We start from the raw sequence: 19,312 nt of genomic DNA on the forward strand, positions 1-19,312 counted from the left end.
GGCATTAGCATGTTGATTTTAGGCTTGTGTGCGACTGGTTGGCCATGGAAACCCATTTCATGAATCCCTCGACGAACAGTTATTGTGCTGACGTTGCTTCCAGAGGCAGTTTGGAACTCGGTAGTGAGTGTTGCAACCGAGGACAGACGATTTTTACGCGCTTCAGCACTCAGCGGTCCTGTTTTGTGAGCTTGTGTGGCCTACCACTTCACGGCTGAGCCCTTTCCACTTCACAATAACAACACTTACAGTTGACCGGGGCAGCTGTAGCAGGCAAGATATTTTCCACAATGGGTGTGGCTGAAATAGCCGAATCCACTCATTTTGGAGGGGTGTCCACATACGTTTGTGTACATATAGTGTATATAAAGATAACTTTATCCCATTACTCAACAATATGAAAGCAGATCATTTCAATTGAACAATCTCCCCATTACTCTTACAGATTCAGAATGAACGCCTTCAGAATGGCACGGCTCCCAAAGTTTTTACATGTATTAATACCAATTACTGCACCAAAGACATGGAATTGTATCAATCGCCATCCAAGGCTTTTACTTGTGACATAGTTCAATGCACTAAAGAGGAACATTGGGTGCATGTTGAAGATGCAGATGCTCATCTCCAGAATATTTTTACCTGTCTAATTTCAAAGGATTGAGCTAAGAACATTTACAACTTTCTAGTTAAGAACACTCTAGAACCAATAACACTACCTAAAACACAACCCTATGGAACGATCCTTGTATAGAGTTTCAGAACGCACCGGTAGATTGGTCCACATAGAAAATGAAAGGCATAAAAACCATAAACGATATGGTAGTAGGATAATTGAACTGACCAATGTAGATATTTTCAAATACATGCAACTTACATGCAAAAGTTTCACATCACAACATTTGGATTTGACATATTTTGGACATCAGAGCAACCTTGAGGAAATCATATTTGAGTCCTAAAAGGATGTTCCTATGATAGGGAAGATATACAAAACCTTGCAGAGCCCATATCCAACTGACAATCTCATAAAGAAAATAGGACTTAAAAAGACCTGATGTTGAGACAAGATGGAGGGAAAGTTGGAGCATAACTAATGAAATTACAGTTAACTAAAATGTATGTTCAATCCAGTGTATAATGTATAGAATGTATTATATACAAGAGACAATCCAGTGTATAATGTATAGAATGTATTATATACAAGAGACAATCCAGTGTATAATGTATAGAATGTATTATATACAAGAGACAATCCAGTGTATAATGTATAGAATGTATTATATACAAGAGACAATCCAGTGTATAATGTATAGAATGTATTATATACAAGAGACAATCCAGTGTATAATGTATAGAATGTATTATATACAAGAGACAATCCAGTGTATAATGTATAGAATGTATTATATACAAGAGACAATCCAGTGTATAATGTATAGAATGTATTATATACAAGAGACAATCCAGTGTATAATGTATAGAATGTATTATATACAAGAGACAATCCAGTGTATAATGTATAGAATGTATTATATACAAGAGACAATCCAGTGTATAATGTATAGAATGTATTATATACAAGAGACAATCCAGTGTATAATGTATAGAATGTATTATATACAAGAGACAATCCAGTGTATAATGTATAGAATGTATTATATACAAGAGACAATCCAGTGTATAATGTATAGAATGTATTATATACAAGAGACAATCCAGTGTATAATGTATAGAATGTATTATATACAAGAGAGAATCCAGTGTATAATGTATAGAATGTATTATATACAAGAGACAATCCAGTGTATAATGTATAGAATGTATTATATACAAGAGACAATCCAGTGTATAATGTATAGAATGTATTATATACAAGAGACAATCCAGTGTATAATGTATAGAATGTATTATATACAAGAGAGAATCCAGTGTATAATGTATAGAATGTATTATATACAAGAGACAATCCAGTGTATAATGTATAGAATGTATTATATACAAGAGACAATCCAGTGTATAATGTATAGAATGTATTATATACAAGAGACAATCCAGTGTATAATGTATAGAATGTATTATATACAAGAGACAATCCAGTGTATAATGTATAGAATGTATTATATACAAGAGACAATCCAGTGTATAATGTATAGAATGTATTATATACAAGAGACAATCCAGTGTATAATGTATAGAATGTATTATATACAAGAGACAAAATGCACAAATTCTACATCACAATGATATCATGTCTTAAGTGTAAAACTAACAATGACTCAATAATAAAAGCTATGAAGTCCAAAAGTTATGGGCGGAGTGAAAAAGCTGTCAGAAGTACTACAACGTAAATTTAGTTTTACTCCGTCTGTCTGCATATTTCAAGACATGGCATATTTTTTTTATTTAATCTTTATTTAACTAGGCAAGTCAGTTAAGAACAAATACTTAATTACAATGACAGCCTACTCCGGCCAAAGCTGGGACAATTGTGCGCTGCCCAATCACATGTGATGTGATACAGCCTGGATTCGAACTAGGTACTATAGTGACGCCTCTAGCACTGCGATGCAGAGTCTTAGATCGCTGCGCCACTAGGGAGCCCACACATGAGGGTGCAGTGAGATTCCTGATTCCTGATGGATTAATATTAAACATCAATAAAATCAATTTCGCCTCAAATAAATAATGAAACATGTTCAATTTGGTTTAAATAATGCAAAAACAAAGTGTTGGAGAAGAAAGTAAAAGTGCAATATGTGCCATGTAAAAAAGCTAACGTTTCAGTTCCTTGCTCAGAACATGAGAACATATGAAAGCAGGTGGTTCCTTTTAACATGAGTCTTCAATATTCCCAGGTAAGAAGTTTTAGGTTGTAGTTATTATAGGAATTATAGGACTATTTCCCTCTATACCATTTGTATTTCATATACTTTTGACTATTGGATGTTCTTGTAGGCACTCTAGTATTGCCAGTGTAACAGTATAGCTTCCGTCCCTGTCCTCGCCCCTCCCTGGGTTCGAACCAGGAACACATCGACAACAGCCACCCTTGAAGCATCGTTAGCCATCGCTCCACAAAGGCCCTTGCAGAGCAACAACTACTTCAAGGTCTCAGAGCGAGTGACGTCACCAATTGAAACGCTATCAGCACGCACCCCACTAACTAGCTAGCCATTTCACATCGGTTACACCAGCCTAATCTCAGGAGTTGATAGGCTTGAAATCATAAACAGCTCAATTCTTGAAGCACAGCAAAGAGTTGCTGGCAAACCCACGAAAGTGCTGTTTGAATGGCATTGACGTTTATGGGTAGGTACATTCATGCAACAATTGTGCTTTTTTCGCAAATGCTCTTTTGTTAAATCATCCTCCGTTTGGCGAAGTTGGCTGTCTTTGTTATGAAGAAATAGTCTTCACACAGTTCACAACGAGCCAGGTGGCCCAAACTGCTGCATATACCCGGACTCTGTTGCACAGAACGCAAGAGAAGTGACAATTTCCATAGTTAAAAGAAATTCATGTTAGCAGGTAATATTAACTCAATATGCAGGTTTTAAAATATATACTTGTGTATTTTTTTTTAAGCAAGGCGTTGATGTTTATGGTTAGGTACAAATTGGTGCAACGACAGTGCTTTTTTCGCAAATGCCTTGTTAAATGACCCGTTTGTCGAAGTAGGCTGTGATTCAATGACAAATTAACAGGCACCGCATTGATTATATGCAACGCAAGACAAGCTAGATAAACTAGTAATATAATTAACCATGTGTAGTTAACTAGTGGTTATGTTAAGATTGATTGTTTTTCATAAGATACGTTTAATGCTAGCTAGCACCTTACCTTGGCTCCTTGCTGCACTCGCATAACAGGTAGTCAGCCTCCCACGCAGTTTCCTCGTGGAGTGCAATGTAATCGGCCATGATCGGTCTTCAAAAATGCTGATTACCGATTGTTATGAAAACTTGATCGGTCGACCTCTAGTCTGGGAAGGTGTGATGTCGTTGATGTTTGTGTGTGTCTGTCTATATGTTGTCTCTTTTCTGTTGTTTACCAAACATTATTTCTCACACAGTTCCATGAACGCGGTTAAAAGTCTGAAACAAAATAACCAGGGGTCTGCATCGCAGACTCTGGGTTCGAGCCCAGGCTCTGTCGCAGCAGGCCGCGCCCGGGAGGTCCGTGGGGCGACACAATTGGCCTAGCGTCGTCCGGGTTAGGGAGCGTTTGGCCGGTAGGGATATCCTTGTCTCATCGCGCACTAGCGGCTCCTGTGGCGGACCGGGCGCAGTGCGTACTAACCAGGTCACCAGGTGCACGTTGTTTCCTCCGAAACATTGGTGCGGCTGGCTTCCGGGTTGGATACACGCTGTGTTAAGAAGCAGTGCGGCTTGGTTGGGTTGTGTTTCTGAGGACGCATGGCTTTCGACCTTTGTCTCTCCCGAGCCCGTACGGGAGTTGTAGCGATGAGAAAAGATAGTAACTACTAACAATTGGATACCACGAAATTGGGGAGAAAACAAGGGTAAAATTCATAAAAAATAAATAACCAGGGGAACAGAGGTCCCATTATTTTCAAATAACAGAACTGTAGTGTTCGAATGCAATGACATCAATGTTTAAAGCCTGTAAATGTCTTGCACTGCCAGCCTAGAAAGTGTATGCCTCAGAGACGTCAGACCTACACTCATAGTTCCCAGCTCTACTCAATACACACAGACATGCGTGTACACACACTTTTCCCAATACATAAACACACACATACAGTATGCTTTCACCAATACACGTAGAACATATAAACATACTGTACATTCAGTTTCGTGAATAAAACACTTTTGTTTGATTCTTAATTTGCAAGCTTAAACAGGTTGATTTCTAAACCTAAAGGACTGTATGTATAACTATTACCATACCAGAGGTAAAATGGTAGGCCTACAGTTTGTGAGACGCCAGTAGGTGTATTATTGTCAGGTAGAATGTGGTTAACATTCTAGTTAGTGAGAGGGGAAGACTGACAGCCTAGAACTAGGGCCACAGTCTAATCTAAACATTCCACCATGCTACGCTCAATCAGTGTCAAACCCACAGACACCAGGCATGACAGACAGCCACCACGGATGAGAATGCCTTTATGTTAGTTATAGACTAGACTATAGATTAAGCCTGAGGCCCCAGCCGCTACTATACATTATGTTAGTTATAGACTATAGATTAAGCCTGAGGCCCCAGCCACTACTATACATTATGTTAGTTATAGACTATAGATTAAGCCTGAGGCCCCAGCCACTACTATACATTATGTTAGTTATAGACTATAGATTAAGCCTGAGGCCCCAGCCACTACTATACATTATGTTAGTTATAGACTATAGATTAAGCCTGGGGCCCCAGCCGCTACTATACATTATGTTAGTTATAGACTAGACTATAGATTAAGCCTGAGGCCCCAGCCACTACTATACATTATGTTAGTTATAGACTATAGATTAAGCCTGAGGCCCCAGCCACTACTATACATTATGTTAGTTATAGACTATAGATTAAGCCTGAGGCCCCAGCCACTACTATACATTATGTTAGTTATAGACTATAGATTAAGCCTGAGGCTCCAGCCGCTACTATACATTATGTTAGTTATAGACTAGACTATAGATTAAGCCTGAGGCCCCAGCCGCTACTATACATTATGTTAGTTATAGACTATAGAATAAGCCTGAGGCCCCAGCCACTACTATACATTATGTTAGTTATAGACTAGACTATAGATTAAGCCTGAGGCCCCAGCCACTACTATACATTATGTTAGTTATAGACTAGACTATAGATTAAGCCTGAGGCCCCAGCCACTACTATACATTATGTTAGTTATAGACTAGACTATAGATTAAGCCTGAGGCCCCAGCCGCTACTATACATTATGTTAGTTATAGACTATAGATTAAGCCTGAGGCCCCAGCCACTACTATACATTATGTTAGTTATAGACTAGACTATAGATTAAGCCTGAGGCCCCAGCCACTACTATACATTATGTCAGTTATAGACTATAGATTAAGCCTGAGGCTCCAGCCGCTATTATACATTATGTTAGTTATAGACTATAGATTAAGCCTGGGGCCCCAGCCGCTATTATACATTATGTTAGTTATAGACTATAGATTAAGCCTGAGGCCCCAGCCACTACTATACATTATGTTAGTTATAGACTATAGATTAAGCCTGAGGCCCCAGCCACTACTATACATTATGTTAGTTATAGACTATAGATTAAGCCTGAGGCTCCAGCCGCTACTATACATTATGTTATCTATAGACTATAGATTAAGCCTGGGGCCCCAGCCGCTACTATACATTATGTTAGTTATAGACTATAGATTAAGCCTGAGGCTCCAGCCGCTACTATACATTATGTTAGTTATAGACTAGACTATAGATTAAGCCTGAGGCCCCAGCCACTACTATACATTATGTTAGTTATAGACTAGACTATAGATTAAGCCTGGGGCCCCAGCCGCTACTATACATTATGTTAGTTATAGACTAGACTATAGATTAAGCCTGAGGCCCCAGCCACTACTATACATTATGTTAGTTATAGACTATAGATTAAGTCTGAGGCCCCAGCCGGTACTATACATTATGTTAGTTATAGACTAGACTATAGATTAAGCCTGAGGCCCCAGCCGCTACTATACATTATGTTAGTTATAGACTATAGATTAAGCCTGAGGCCCCAGCCACTACTATACATTATGTTAGTTATAGATTAAGCCTGAGGCTCCAGCCGCTATTATACATTATGTTAGTTATAGACTATAGATTAAGCCTGAGGCCCCAGCCACTACTATACATTATGTTAGTTATAGACTATAGATTAAGCCTGAGGCCCCAGCCACTACTATACATTATGTTAGTTATAGATTAAGCCTGAGGCTCCAGCCGCTATTATACATTATGTTAGTTATAGACTATAGATTAAGCCTGAGGCCCCAGCCACTACTATACATTATGTTAGTTATAGACTAGACTGCAGATTAAGCCTGAGGCCCCAGCCACTACTATACATTATGTTAGTTGACTGTCGTGTGGTTTTCTCTTCCCTGAGGTATCATTTTGTAAAGCTGTGTTGTAGTGTCTCACCTGGAACATCTTTCTTGTCCTCCTGTTTGTTGGTCTGAGCCTCCACAGCCTTCACCACCTGACCTGAGCAGCACGCTGCACACGGAGAGAGAGAACGTTTAGTAACTGTCCACACTGATGTCCCATTTAACACAGGGAGGGAACCCAACTGAAACTGTGTGTGTATGTGAGTGTGTGTGATTGTTACCCTGTCCGCTGGGCTTGGCTTTGAGGATGTAGAACATGATAATGAGGACGATGGCGATGGCCATGATGAAGATGGTTGACATGGCAATGATGAGAGCGGTTGCTAGGTGACCCTGTCCTGTGGCGTCTTTGTGAGGGTGAGGGAACATGGTAGTACTGCTGGTTGAGACACTGGGGACTTTGGTAAGCATGCCTGGAACACACAGATACTACACAGTTACTACACAGATACTACACAGGTAATTAATGTCCCTCATGATGTCTTACCCCTCAGGGGTGTGTGCTTAGTCCCCTCCTGTACTCCCTGTTCACCCAAGTTTACCGAAAACACAACGATGGTAGGCCTGATCACTAGCTAGCTAACATTAGCGTTAGCCACCTAGTCACCTAGCTAACTTTAGCTACAACAAATTGGAATTTGTAACATATCATACATTTAGCAAATTCGTAACATATTGTATGTTTAGCAAATTGGTAACATCATATGAATTGTAATTCGTAAACATATCATGATGGACTTCCACAAATTAACACAAACTATATGAGACGTAACATATCATACTAAATGGAGTGTCTCGGATTTACGTACAGAATAATACAAAATGCTCTGAGACCAGGTTGTTCCTACAGTGAGACATCAGAATAGACCAAGGCTTTCAACCCTACAGACAGACATCAGAATAGACCAAGGCTTTCAACCCTACAGACAGACATCAGAATAGACCAAGGCTTTCAACCCTACAGACAGACATCAGAATAGACCAAGGCTTTCAACCCTACAGACAGACGTCAGAATAGACCAAGGCTTTCAACCCTACAGACAGACATCAGAATAGACCAAGGCTTTCAACCCTACAGACAGACGTCAGAATAGACCAAGGCTTTCAACCCTACAGACAGACATCAGAATAGACCAAGGCTTTCAACCCTACAGACAGACGTCAGAATAGACCAAGGCTTTCAACCCTACAGACAGACGTCATCTCCTCTAAAGCTTTTGTACATCTTTATGCTGCTTCAGACTTTATTTATTCACTGATCAGATCAGACTGACGAGGTCTATCATTGCATGAGACTGCTGCAGTTATATTAGACAAACCTGGGTTCAAAGTTTAAACCCAGTCTGTTACAGTAGATGGTGCTAAACAGAGGCTAGACAGAGGTGGTATAGATATGTATAGATGCATATAGCCTGGAGAGATGGTATGACAGGCTGCTGTTGAAGAGAAGACCCAGTGCATGTGGAAACATGTTAATCATCTTTTTCATGCCCTCCAAACTTTTTAATTATCCCACCGCGCCATGCTGGGAGCTAGCTGGGCTCAGCGGTAACACACACACACAAACACACACGCACGCACACTGAGCTGGAAGCCGGAGTAATTGACAGATTACTTGGCGAGTGCTAGCCTGTCTTGACCCTGAGCTAGTAACTCTATGCTTCAACTACATATTTCAAGACTTCATTTAAAACAGTTAATTAAAATGTACCCTCACACGTCCCCTCCCTCCCTCTCTTCCTCCCTAACTCACTCCCTGCCTGGAAGAAAGAATTAGACACTTGTTAAAACGTTTGTGTTTGTTGGTATACACTCATCTGTCCTCCTCCCTCCTTCCCTCTCTCTCTCCCATCCTCCTCATAGCAGCTTCCAATCTGTTTGAGTGTTTGAGGTTTTCATATTTCACAACACAGTCATTCAAATTACACATATATATATTAATTTCCGGTCAAAACAATGTGCCAGTGAGTGTTGGTTTGAGCGACGGACACAAAAACAATTCCTGGGTTTGAGCATTACCATGAGGAAACAGTTCCAGACGCTGGCGAATTAACATCATGCTGCCTCGCCCTGTCTGTCTGTCTGTCTGTCTGTCTGTCTGTCTGTCTGTCTGTCTGTCCCGTCCCGTCCCGTCCGTCCGTCTGTCTGTGTTCATTAACTGGTCACAGCCCTCACTCGCCTGACCTTACAGTGATCGCTCTCCGTCCCTCTCTGACTGTGATTCTGTGAAACAGTGTGTTTGTGTTGTAGAAGTAGTCAAGTATAGTAGAACGTACACTCTTTAGTGTTGCGCGGTGCGTTCTGACACGAGTGACAGACCATCCCATACAGGTTCCTGGGCCGGTTCTCCTGGATGTAATACCTGACAGAAAGGAAACACAGAGAGAACCTTTAGAGAACAATACTGATACAGTACCTAGTATTGTCTTCTTATATACAGAGATGTTAGATATATTGTGTATATGTACGTATTTGACAGGAGAAGTGTCACAATAACAGCTGAGGTGAAAAGGCTGAACTGACTGCTGTATTGATGCCCAGAGGGGAAGGAGTACTGTATACCATTAGGTTAGATAAGGTATTATATAGCCCTGAGCTGTGACAGAGGACGAGAGGGGAAGCTGCTTCAGAGCGTGGCGTCCTCTAGGCCTCTAGGGCAGAGAGGCTATCATTAATCAGAGATGACTATTAAACCAAATTCAATCAAACACCAACACCCGATCTCCAGGTTAGAGCACCGACAAAAGCATTAAACGTGAGATTAATAAAACCTAGAGGAATTTGGTGAGTATTTTGATTCCATCACAGCAGCAGTCAGACAGTGTTCAGTATTCCTGCCCCCAATACAGTACAGCTGAAAGAGAGTATCTATTAAAGCAGCCAGTAATGTTATGCTAAAACACTCCAGTCTGTATATTGACTTTAAACTCAATTGAAACCAGAGAATGCCTTTGAGGTGGTCCAGCCACTGAATGATATCATATGGTGGAAAGGGAGGAAAGGGGTAGAGAGAGAAGGAGAGAGAGAGAGGGAGAGAGATCAGACCTTTAAATCAGTCCTGTAACAGTTTATATCTTCTCCTGCCTCCATGTTGGTGGGTGACCAGATGGCAGCTGGGTAATTGAGGCTGGTAGCGTGGCCAATGGAGGGTTAGCCTAGGCTGTGTTTGTGATATGGGAGTTGTGCGGGAGAAATGTCCTATGGGGTGGTCCTGTCTTATCAATGACACTCTGATAGTGAGAGTGTGTAGGCTTGTGTGTATATGTGTATATGTATGTGTCTGTATGTGTGTACATACCCGGGTAAGCAGGGTCCACAGTCTGCGTCACTGTCTGGTGTCCCAGATGTGAGTACTGTAGCGCGGTACAGACCTTCACAGTCCTTATGTCTCCTGCAGATCTCATACTTCCCCTTTGAGTACTTCCCCGCAGGACAAGACACACACACAAAGTTCTCATCCTTAGTCCCATAGCCACAGTTCTGCAACAAAACACACATAAACAATGTTAGACATGTGTTATGCATGTGTTGTGCTCACATACACATACACATATACACACACACACACATACCCTGCACTTGAAATGAGTGGTGCTGTTCATAGACCTGTGTGTTAGTGTATATACTAATGCTGCCTTCTGTGTTCTGCTGAGCCCAGCCTAGATCTGACAGTCTGAGTCTGAGACTAAAGATGTAAAATGTGATCGCTAACAAGAACAGGAGTCATTCTGAACGGATCTTTGTGTAGTTTGTCTACAGATGTAGGATCTTCATTTGATCACCCTGTTGTAGGATCATTTGCAATTCAGGAAATGTAAAATGTATAGTGTATTTAAGTTTTAAAAAGGTTTATGAAAGTTTGTAATTTCCACGAATGATGCATCAACCACCACAAAAATGGCTCAAGTTAAGATCGTGTGTGTGTGTGTGTGTGTGTGTGTGTGTGTGTGTGTGTGTGTGTGCATGCGCATGCGTGCAGCCTAGTAGATGTGGGGAGGGAGTGGAAATGTAAGTTCTAGTATAGAATGAGGATATTCTAGACTGATGCACTACTCTCAGGGGGGAAGGGGGGAAATCTGTGACAACAACCAATACTCTACAGTCTGACAGACAGGCAGGTAGGTGTCTGACGTATCTTTATTAAAACTGTTAACGCCAGGATGCTGCCTGTCCTACAGACTACATAAACACTATATTCACTTCAACTTCCTACTTTATTGGCTTGTCCAATATAGCCACTGTGACATGTGATAAAAAATGGATTAAATTATCAGTAGGATTCTGTCAGGATGAATCAACCCAGTGTCAGATCTCCTGGCTGACTTTACTTCTGTTGGTTCATATAAACCTTCTCCAGACTCTCCAGATCAAATTGATTTCCAGTCTCCATAGTTGTGGTAAACCAGTGTGTATCACTGCAGTAAAATGATCTGCTCTATCAGATCACAGCAGATCTGTGTGGGAGTTGAAAGAGTCCTGTTTGGTGTGTGTGTGTGTGTGTGTGTGTGTGTGTGTGTGTGTGTGTGTGTGTGTGTGTGTGTGTGTGTGTGTGTGTGTGTGTTTGGGGGGGGGGGGATTCTCAGGTGGGTGTAGATTATCCCAGTGATTATAAGGAGACAGAGGGAAAGCACAGGGCAAGATTACAGACTAACGACTACTACTGATCACAGATGAGAGATGGGAACAGAGCTGAATGCCTGGTTGGTTATGATGTTGATGCTCTGTTTGATAAGTCCTTACATAAATAGACAATCATGAGCAATGATAGGCTTACTTGTCAAGGTTACATTATAGTCATTTTCTGTAATTAGATAGGAGAGTTGAATAACTATCACTTAACCTTAGAAGGTTAATGAACAACAGACTATTCAAACAGTTAGACATGTGTTAGGATTGTTGTTTAGATTAAGAGGAAAAGACGTGCACCTGTTGGAGTTGTTCTGTGTAGTTGTGTGAAGTAGTCTATAGGTGTGTGTGTGTATGTGTGTACGTGTGTGTATGAGGTGTGTATGAGGTGTGTCTCCTCCATATTAAGGCCCAGTGAGCTGCTGCCTGCTGTGCTTTTTGGTTTGACCGGGGAACTGATGAATCATGGTTACTGACAGACTACTGTACCATTCCTACCCACGGGGCTTCAATATTTGGAAAAAAATCTAAATGGTGTGACAAACTGTGACAAACTCCCCTTTATGAATCTGAACAGGCTTACAGTACTGGGATTTAGGTGGTAACTCTCTCTGAGCTGGGAGGTGTACAGATGTAGGCTCTTAATTTGATAACTCTTTTGTTGCGGAGAATGCAAACTTGGAAATGCATACTTTTAATGTATGCATGTATGTATTTGAGTTTTAAAAAGGCTTCTAAAGTTTCTAATTTCCGATTTGCCCTAATGAAAAATGTATCAACCCCTACAAAAATGTTTTCCTGCTGTAGAAAATTGGCTCAAATTAAGATCATACATATGTACCTGTGTGTATATCAGTGAGTCAAGTAAACTACCTGGGTGGTCTGAGCAGACAGGCAGACTAGAGAGTATTGTCACACCCTGCTCTGTTTCACCTGCCTTTGTGATTGTCTCCACCCCCTCCAGGTGTCGCCCATCTTCCCCATTATCCCCTGTGTAGTTATACCTGGGTTCTCTGTTTGTCTGTTGCCAGTTTGTCTTGTTTGTCAGGTCAACCAGCGTTTTTGTGTCAGCTCCTGCTTTTCCCCAGTCTCTGTTTTCTCGTCCTCCTGGTTTTTGACCCTTGCCTGTCCTGACCCTTTACCCACCAGCCTGACCACTCTGCCTGCCCCTGATCCTGTACCCACCAGCCTGACCACTCTGCCTGCCCCTAACCCTGAGCCTGCCTGCCGTCCTGTACCTTTACCCCACCTCTGGATTACCGACCTCTGCTTGACCAGACCCTGACCCTGAGCCTGCCTGCCGTTCTGTACCTTTGCCCCTGTTGCTGTAATAAACATTGTTACTTCGACACATTCTGTATCTGGGTCTTACCTTGATACCTGATAAGTATGGCTGGGAGGTAGGTAACAGGGGTCAGGGTTTACACGATATGGACACTCAAGTTATTTCACCACAGGGAAAGTGTGTCTCACCATGTGGGGCTCCTGTCCAGGCTGGCATGGAGGGCAGGGCCGGCAGCTACTGAAGGTCTGGTTGTAGAATTCAAACTCTCCACAACTACTGTACTCTGACCTGAGACAGGGAGGACAGGACACCTGAGATAGAGAGAGGGGGGAGAGTTCAAATATAAAAGCGTGCAAAGAGTCAAACTTAAATGTATTTTTTATTCAGGTTGTTGGTTATACGGTAGTCCTTTCCACTCACAGCCCCTGTCATATGCAGTCATATGCAGGTTGAAAATTGAATATCTGTCATTGATAAATGCCTACATTGGAACGCATCTGCTGTACAGTAACATTTTATACATGACGTCAGAGCTCAGGGTTCTCCACTTCACAGCGCTGTATGGGTTTTGACTGACAGCCATTATAAACTTGAGCACCGTGCTCGACAAGAAGATGCACCCATCCCTCCCGCTAATTGGGCTGCTTTTGCACATGTCACGCCCTGACCTTAGAGAGCCTGTTTATTTCTCTATTTGGTGAGGTCAGGGTGTGATTTGGGTGGTCATTCTAGTTTTCTATTTCTTTGTTGGCCGGGTAGGGTTCCCAATCAGAGGCAGCTATCTATCGTTGTCTCTGATTGGGAATCATACTTAGGCAGTCTGTTTTCCACCTGAGTTTGTGGGATCTTGTTTTTGCACAGTAGCTGTCTAGCCCTGCAGAACGTTATGTTCGTTTATATGTTGTTGTTTCGTCGGTGTTTCATTATTAAATTATTATGAACACTTTCCACGCTGCGCTTTGGTCTCACTCTCTCAACCACGGACGGAACAGCACATTTATTGTCGTCTCAGTGAGGGAAATGCTGTCAATTGAGAGGAGTCACTGTCACTGTGAGATGTTGAGGATTATAATAAACACTGCGTTGATGTCATACAAGCAAACCACAAACCCATGAGTCCAAATGTGCACTTCATGTCAAACTCATGTCATTTACAGTATCAATTTATAGGATTTCTATAAGTGATCCACAGTTACCAGGATGACAGGTGTTATTCCCTGGGTTGTCCTGAACAGAATAAGGCTGTTTGTCATATTGTGAAGACAACTAATCGCAGGACACACATCAGAATGCACTCATGACTCCATTCTATGCGCACCACAATTACAATCTGTTTATCTGAAGTGCCTTTTGAAAGCCTAACCCTGTAAGATCATATTTTGTGCTTGCTTCAGTTCCTCAACGGCACAGCTAGGAGAGCTCAAAAAAGCACCTTATAGTTGAAGGCTCTTTCCTTAAGTCATAAAAGTGTGTTGAAATGATTTAGGAACTGTGCAGTTTGGAGAGATGTGTTGCCACTTGGAGACACCAGTTTGACCTCTCACTCAAACCCTTGTTTTTTTCTTATTTTTTTTCCAAATTTCAATGAATATTTTTATGTTATTGAATTTATCCAAAGTGTTTACAGATTTCGTTATTGAAAAATGCTGTGAAAAACACAGTCAATGTAAAATGCACATAAAATCAACAGTGTAATGTTTGGATTCAGTCTTGTGTCAGGTGAACTGTTGTGTCCTCAACTTTGGTCTGATAATTTCCCCATAATCTCAAGTTTTGAGATTTTATATATAAACTATATGCTTTTTATAGTTCAACATTTCAAATCCGCCCTATCCATATAGGCCCATTTCTACGAGTGTAAGGGGTTAGGATGAATCTTTTTGTTCTGCTTCAACTCACTACAGGATTCTTCAGTATATAGCCTTTAAGCTTGTAGACTTTAACTTCAGCTTTCAATAACTAAAATGAAAATCATTGAGACTATATTAATCTCCCCGGGAACCTTTCAGAGACCAATCAAGCCGTTGTCCTTAATGTAGCCCTAAATCTGTCAGCCAGTGAGAGAATGTTACATCACTATCTCTCCCACCATCCAACCCACACAATAACATACTAACCAAACCGCAAACGCTGGGTGTCAGAGTGAACTTAGGGACTGACCATAGTTGTTTAAATGTGCATATAATTGATTTATCGAGTGGCTGAAGTGTGTGTGTTTGGCATTTGTCCGTGCACCGTAAAGGAAAACTGTAATTTATACGGTAATTGGGAGTATTATCAACAATAAAATACTGTGAAACATTTTACTGCAGCATACATTAAATTATGGTGCATTTTGGGAAGATTTTGTGGGCAGGAGAATAATTGCTGTATTCCAAATGGTACTGTAATTCCATCCCACAGAATACAGTCCGTACCATCTTTTTGGAGCCAAAAACCTTTTGACCACTAGTGGGTGCTTGGTCTTGTTGTTTCTGGCTCATTAACATATCTTGAGGCATGCCTTGTAAAAGGCTATATTTGTTGCAGGTCAGCATTTTTCGTCATGAATCTTGCTCTGGAGGCAGCTCTACAGAGTGGTCACTAGCTGGCATAGCCACAAAGTCTTAAAATCTGATTTTAAAACTAACCCTAACCTTAACCACACTGCTAACCCAAATGCCTAACCGTAACCTTAAATTAAGACCAAACAGCACATTTTTGCTTATATGAATTTTTACAATATAATGGTATATCGCTCCTAAAAGACTCATGACAATAAATGTCAACCTGCACCCGTTAGTGAGCTGCACCGATTTAACTGGTATGTAGAAGTAGTGCCCCATCTATTTAAAATAGATAAGGGACAGATTGGAGCGGTAGCAAGTCTTAAACTGTTAATGGTTAAGTATTATGCCATGTCCTTTTGGTCTGTTTGCCCTGTGGTCCCTGCCACTTCGGAAGCCGTTGTTAGGCCTCTAGAAATGGAAGTGATATAAAACACCACATATGAATTGATATGCTGTGATGTGGAAACACATGACCTAGCAGCCAACCTGCTTGCACCAATCCCATGTAATTATAGTCAAATACAAACCCCAATCCCCTCAATCATGGCTGTGGGAAGATGTTTTGGGTTGGGGGGTGCTGTAGCATTTACGTTTTACAGTACAATAGAGTCAATTTTACTCTATTGTACCATGTGTCATTGCTTTGATACTGTATTTAAATTACAATAGGTGTACTGTAACATTATATACAGTAACTTACTTACCATTAGCTACCTGCCTGCCTGGCTCTTTGTGTGTGTGTGTGTGTGTGTGTGTGTGTGTGTGTGTGTGTGTGTGTGTGTGTGTGTGTGTGTGTGTGTGTGTGTGTGTGTGTGTGTGTGTTCCATTGTCTGTTCTGCTCACAGATTTGCTGTCCAGATCCATCCATCAGAACCCACAAATAAAACAGCACACACTCAGCTCTCCCCAGCTCACGGTCAAGAATGTAATTTTCTAAACACAACAACAAGTTACACACTGCTGTTCAAACACACGGAGACTGAAATGAAACCAGTTACTGTTTGCAGTGGTGGAAAAAGTACCCAATTGTCATACTTGAGTAAAAGTAAAGATACCTTAATAGAAAATGACTCAAGTAAATTGAAAGTCACCCAGTAAAATACTACTTGAGTCTTAAAGTATTTGGTTTTAAATATAGAGTAAGTATCAAAAGTGAATGTAATTGCTAAAATATAGTTAAGAATCAAAAGTAAAAGTATAAATCATTTAAAATTACTTATGTTAAGCAAACCAGACGAAACCATTTTCTTTATTAACAGATAGCCAGTGACACACTCCAAAATTCAAACATCATTTACAAACGAAGCATGAGTGTCTAATGAGTCCGCCAGATCAGAGGCATGACCAGGGAAGTTCTCTTGATAAGTGTGTGAATTTGACCATTTTCCTGTCCTGCTAAGCATTCAAAATGTAACTAGCAGTTTTGGATGTCAGGGAAATGTGTGGAGTAAAAAGTAATTATTTAATTTAGGATTGTAGTGAAGTAAAACTAGAAGTTAAAGGAATGTAGTGAAGTAAAAAATCTACATATTTTTACTCAAGTACTTTACACCACTGACAAACTCTATAACAACAAACACAAGACAGACTGAGCAGCAGCTGGGGAGCTGGAGAGAACTGAGACATCTGACAGGAAGACGTGAGTCTGAGGCTGTGTATGGAGGAGGGGGGAGGAGGAAGGAGGATGTGAGGAGATGGGAGTACTGTAGGCTGGATGAGGAAGAGGTTGAAGGAGGAAGAGGAGATGAGAGTAGTTGGGATGAGGAAGAGGTGAAAGGAGGAAGAGATGAGATGGGAGGATGAGGTGTGAGGAAGAGGTTGAAAGAAGAGAAGATAGGAGGATGAGGCAGAAGGAGGAAGAGATGAGATGGGATGAGGAAGAGGTCTCTCTCTCTCTCTCTCTAATCCAGCCCTCCAGGAGTGGCTTTAGTGGGGATCATTAAATGAGCTCTGAGGGAAGTTAAACTCCTGGGAATACAGCCAACACACACACACAGCCAACAGGTTTCAACATCAGAGGAAGAGAGGAGAGATTCAGGAGAGATTCAGGCCCAGATTAGAACTGCTCTCTTAGAGCTCCACGGAGGAACCTGTGATGTTTCACAACCTCTGGCAAAGACCTGCTAAAGTCTGGTAAAGTACCTCTGCCAGTGTTATGTCTGTAGGAGTGTGTGTGTGTGTTCAGTGTGTGTGTGTTCACGCACGCGTCTGTGTATCTGTTACACTGTTTCATTGCTGAAGATGGGTGAGGATGAGAAGAGGAGGGAAAGGAGATGGAGGAGAGAAAGAGGAGTAATGTAATTTGAAAGATACTCACCAACAACAAACAGAGGAAGAGGGACTCTATGTGACTTCCTTTCTGAAACATCTTCTCACCTTCCCCTGAGAGAGAGAGAGAGAGAGAGAGAGAGAGAGAGAGAGAGAGAGAGAGAGAGAGAGAGAGAGAGAGAGAGAGAGAGAGAGAGAGAGAGAGAGAGAGAGAGAGAGAGAGAGAGAGAGAGAGAGAGAGAGAGAGAGAGAGAGAGAGAGAGAGAGAGAGAGAGAGAGAGAGAGGGTCAGAAATACATACACTCATGACAGCAGTGTCACCTCTGCTGTTTTTGTGGTAAGTCTTCCACTGCTTAAGAAAGCCGTCACTCCTCATAAACATTTGATCCACACACACACACACTATGCGTCATCATTTGCGTGGGTTATACTTGACAGAGTGTGTGTGTGTCGGTGATACTCTTCTCTACTGTAGGTTACTCCTCTGCCCTACTGATGTGATGAGATCATTAATGAACCCCCTATCAGAGCTGCCAGTCACTGAGGAGAGAGAGTGGGAGAGAGGGAGTATGTGAAAGGAGGAGAGCAGCCTGGTGGAAGAGGAGAGGATCAGCTCGTCACCTCTCTGACACAGATGGATTATGGGTAACCAGTCCAGGCCTGGGCAATTATTTTCGATGGAGGGCCACATTAGAATATATTTTTGCCATGGCGGGCCAGAATCATATTACAGGATTATACATGTGTATGACTGTGTTGACAGATATCTACTGTAAATCACATCCATATGCGCTACTCATTTTACTTTTTTAACATGCACAGAAATAAACCACATCCACATTCTCCTTTTGGTAGGTATTTTCATTATTAAACATGAAATGAACTACACGGAGGGAAAAGTACACTGTGCATTTAGCACCACGGACAGAACTCTTGTTAACAGGTATGCACAAAAACAAGAGAGCGCTCAACATTACATTTCAACTACTCAATCAACTCTCTGATGGGCATTGACTAGAACAGTGAAGTCAGGTACAGTTTCTGACGTCGCTATGTGCAGGATTGCTGAGAGGTGAGAGTCAGTAAGAGATGATCTGTGCCTTGACGTGTTATATTCTGTTCACATACATAGGTTGACCCAAACAGTACAAACACCTTCTGAGCAGAACCCCTAATCTTTGGAAAGTTTTGTTCATCAAGAGATACATAGTTCTCCAATCACTGCATCACTCTGACGATCGATAAGCTCAAGTTGCAGGTCAGTAGAAGCATTATCCACACTGAAGGTGAAAGGAGAGGAAACCAACAGCATGTCATTTCCCAACACTTTGAAATCCTCAACATTCACTGTTCAAAGCACGCAGCAGCGATGTATACTTCTCCCGCTGGTCATCTGATAGGGAACAGACTAGTGGTGTCAGAAGGTGGGTGAGATTGTTGTCATCTGATAGGGAACAGACTAGTGGTGTCAGAAGGTGGGT

At 41.5% G+C, this 19,312-nt stretch overlaps 1 protein-coding gene across 1 annotated transcript; it reads right to left on the bottom strand.

The window, feature by feature from the left end:
• Positions 1-7,137: 7,137 nt before the first annotated feature.
• Positions 7,138-17,931, bottom strand: LOC139399465 (tumor necrosis factor receptor superfamily member EDAR-like; the record flags this gene model as incomplete). Its single annotated transcript, XM_071144880.1, has 6 exons — positions 17,881-17,931; positions 13,203-13,325; positions 10,402-10,583; positions 9,380-9,465; positions 7,325-7,516; positions 7,138-7,212 (listed from the first exon to the last, which is right to left on the bottom strand). Coding segments are annotated over exons 1-6 (709 nt in total), but the record flags the coding sequence as incomplete, so codon positions are not given.
• Between the last annotated feature and the right edge of the window lie 1,381 nt (positions 17,932-19,312).

The sequence above is a fragment of the Oncorhynchus clarkii genome, unplaced genomic scaffold, assembly GCF_045791955.1.
Source record: "Oncorhynchus clarkii lewisi isolate Uvic-CL-2024 unplaced genomic scaffold, UVic_Ocla_1.0 unplaced_contig_7229_pilon_pilon, whole genome shotgun sequence".
NCBI lineage: Eukaryota > Metazoa > Chordata > Actinopteri > Salmoniformes > Salmonidae > Oncorhynchus > Oncorhynchus clarkii.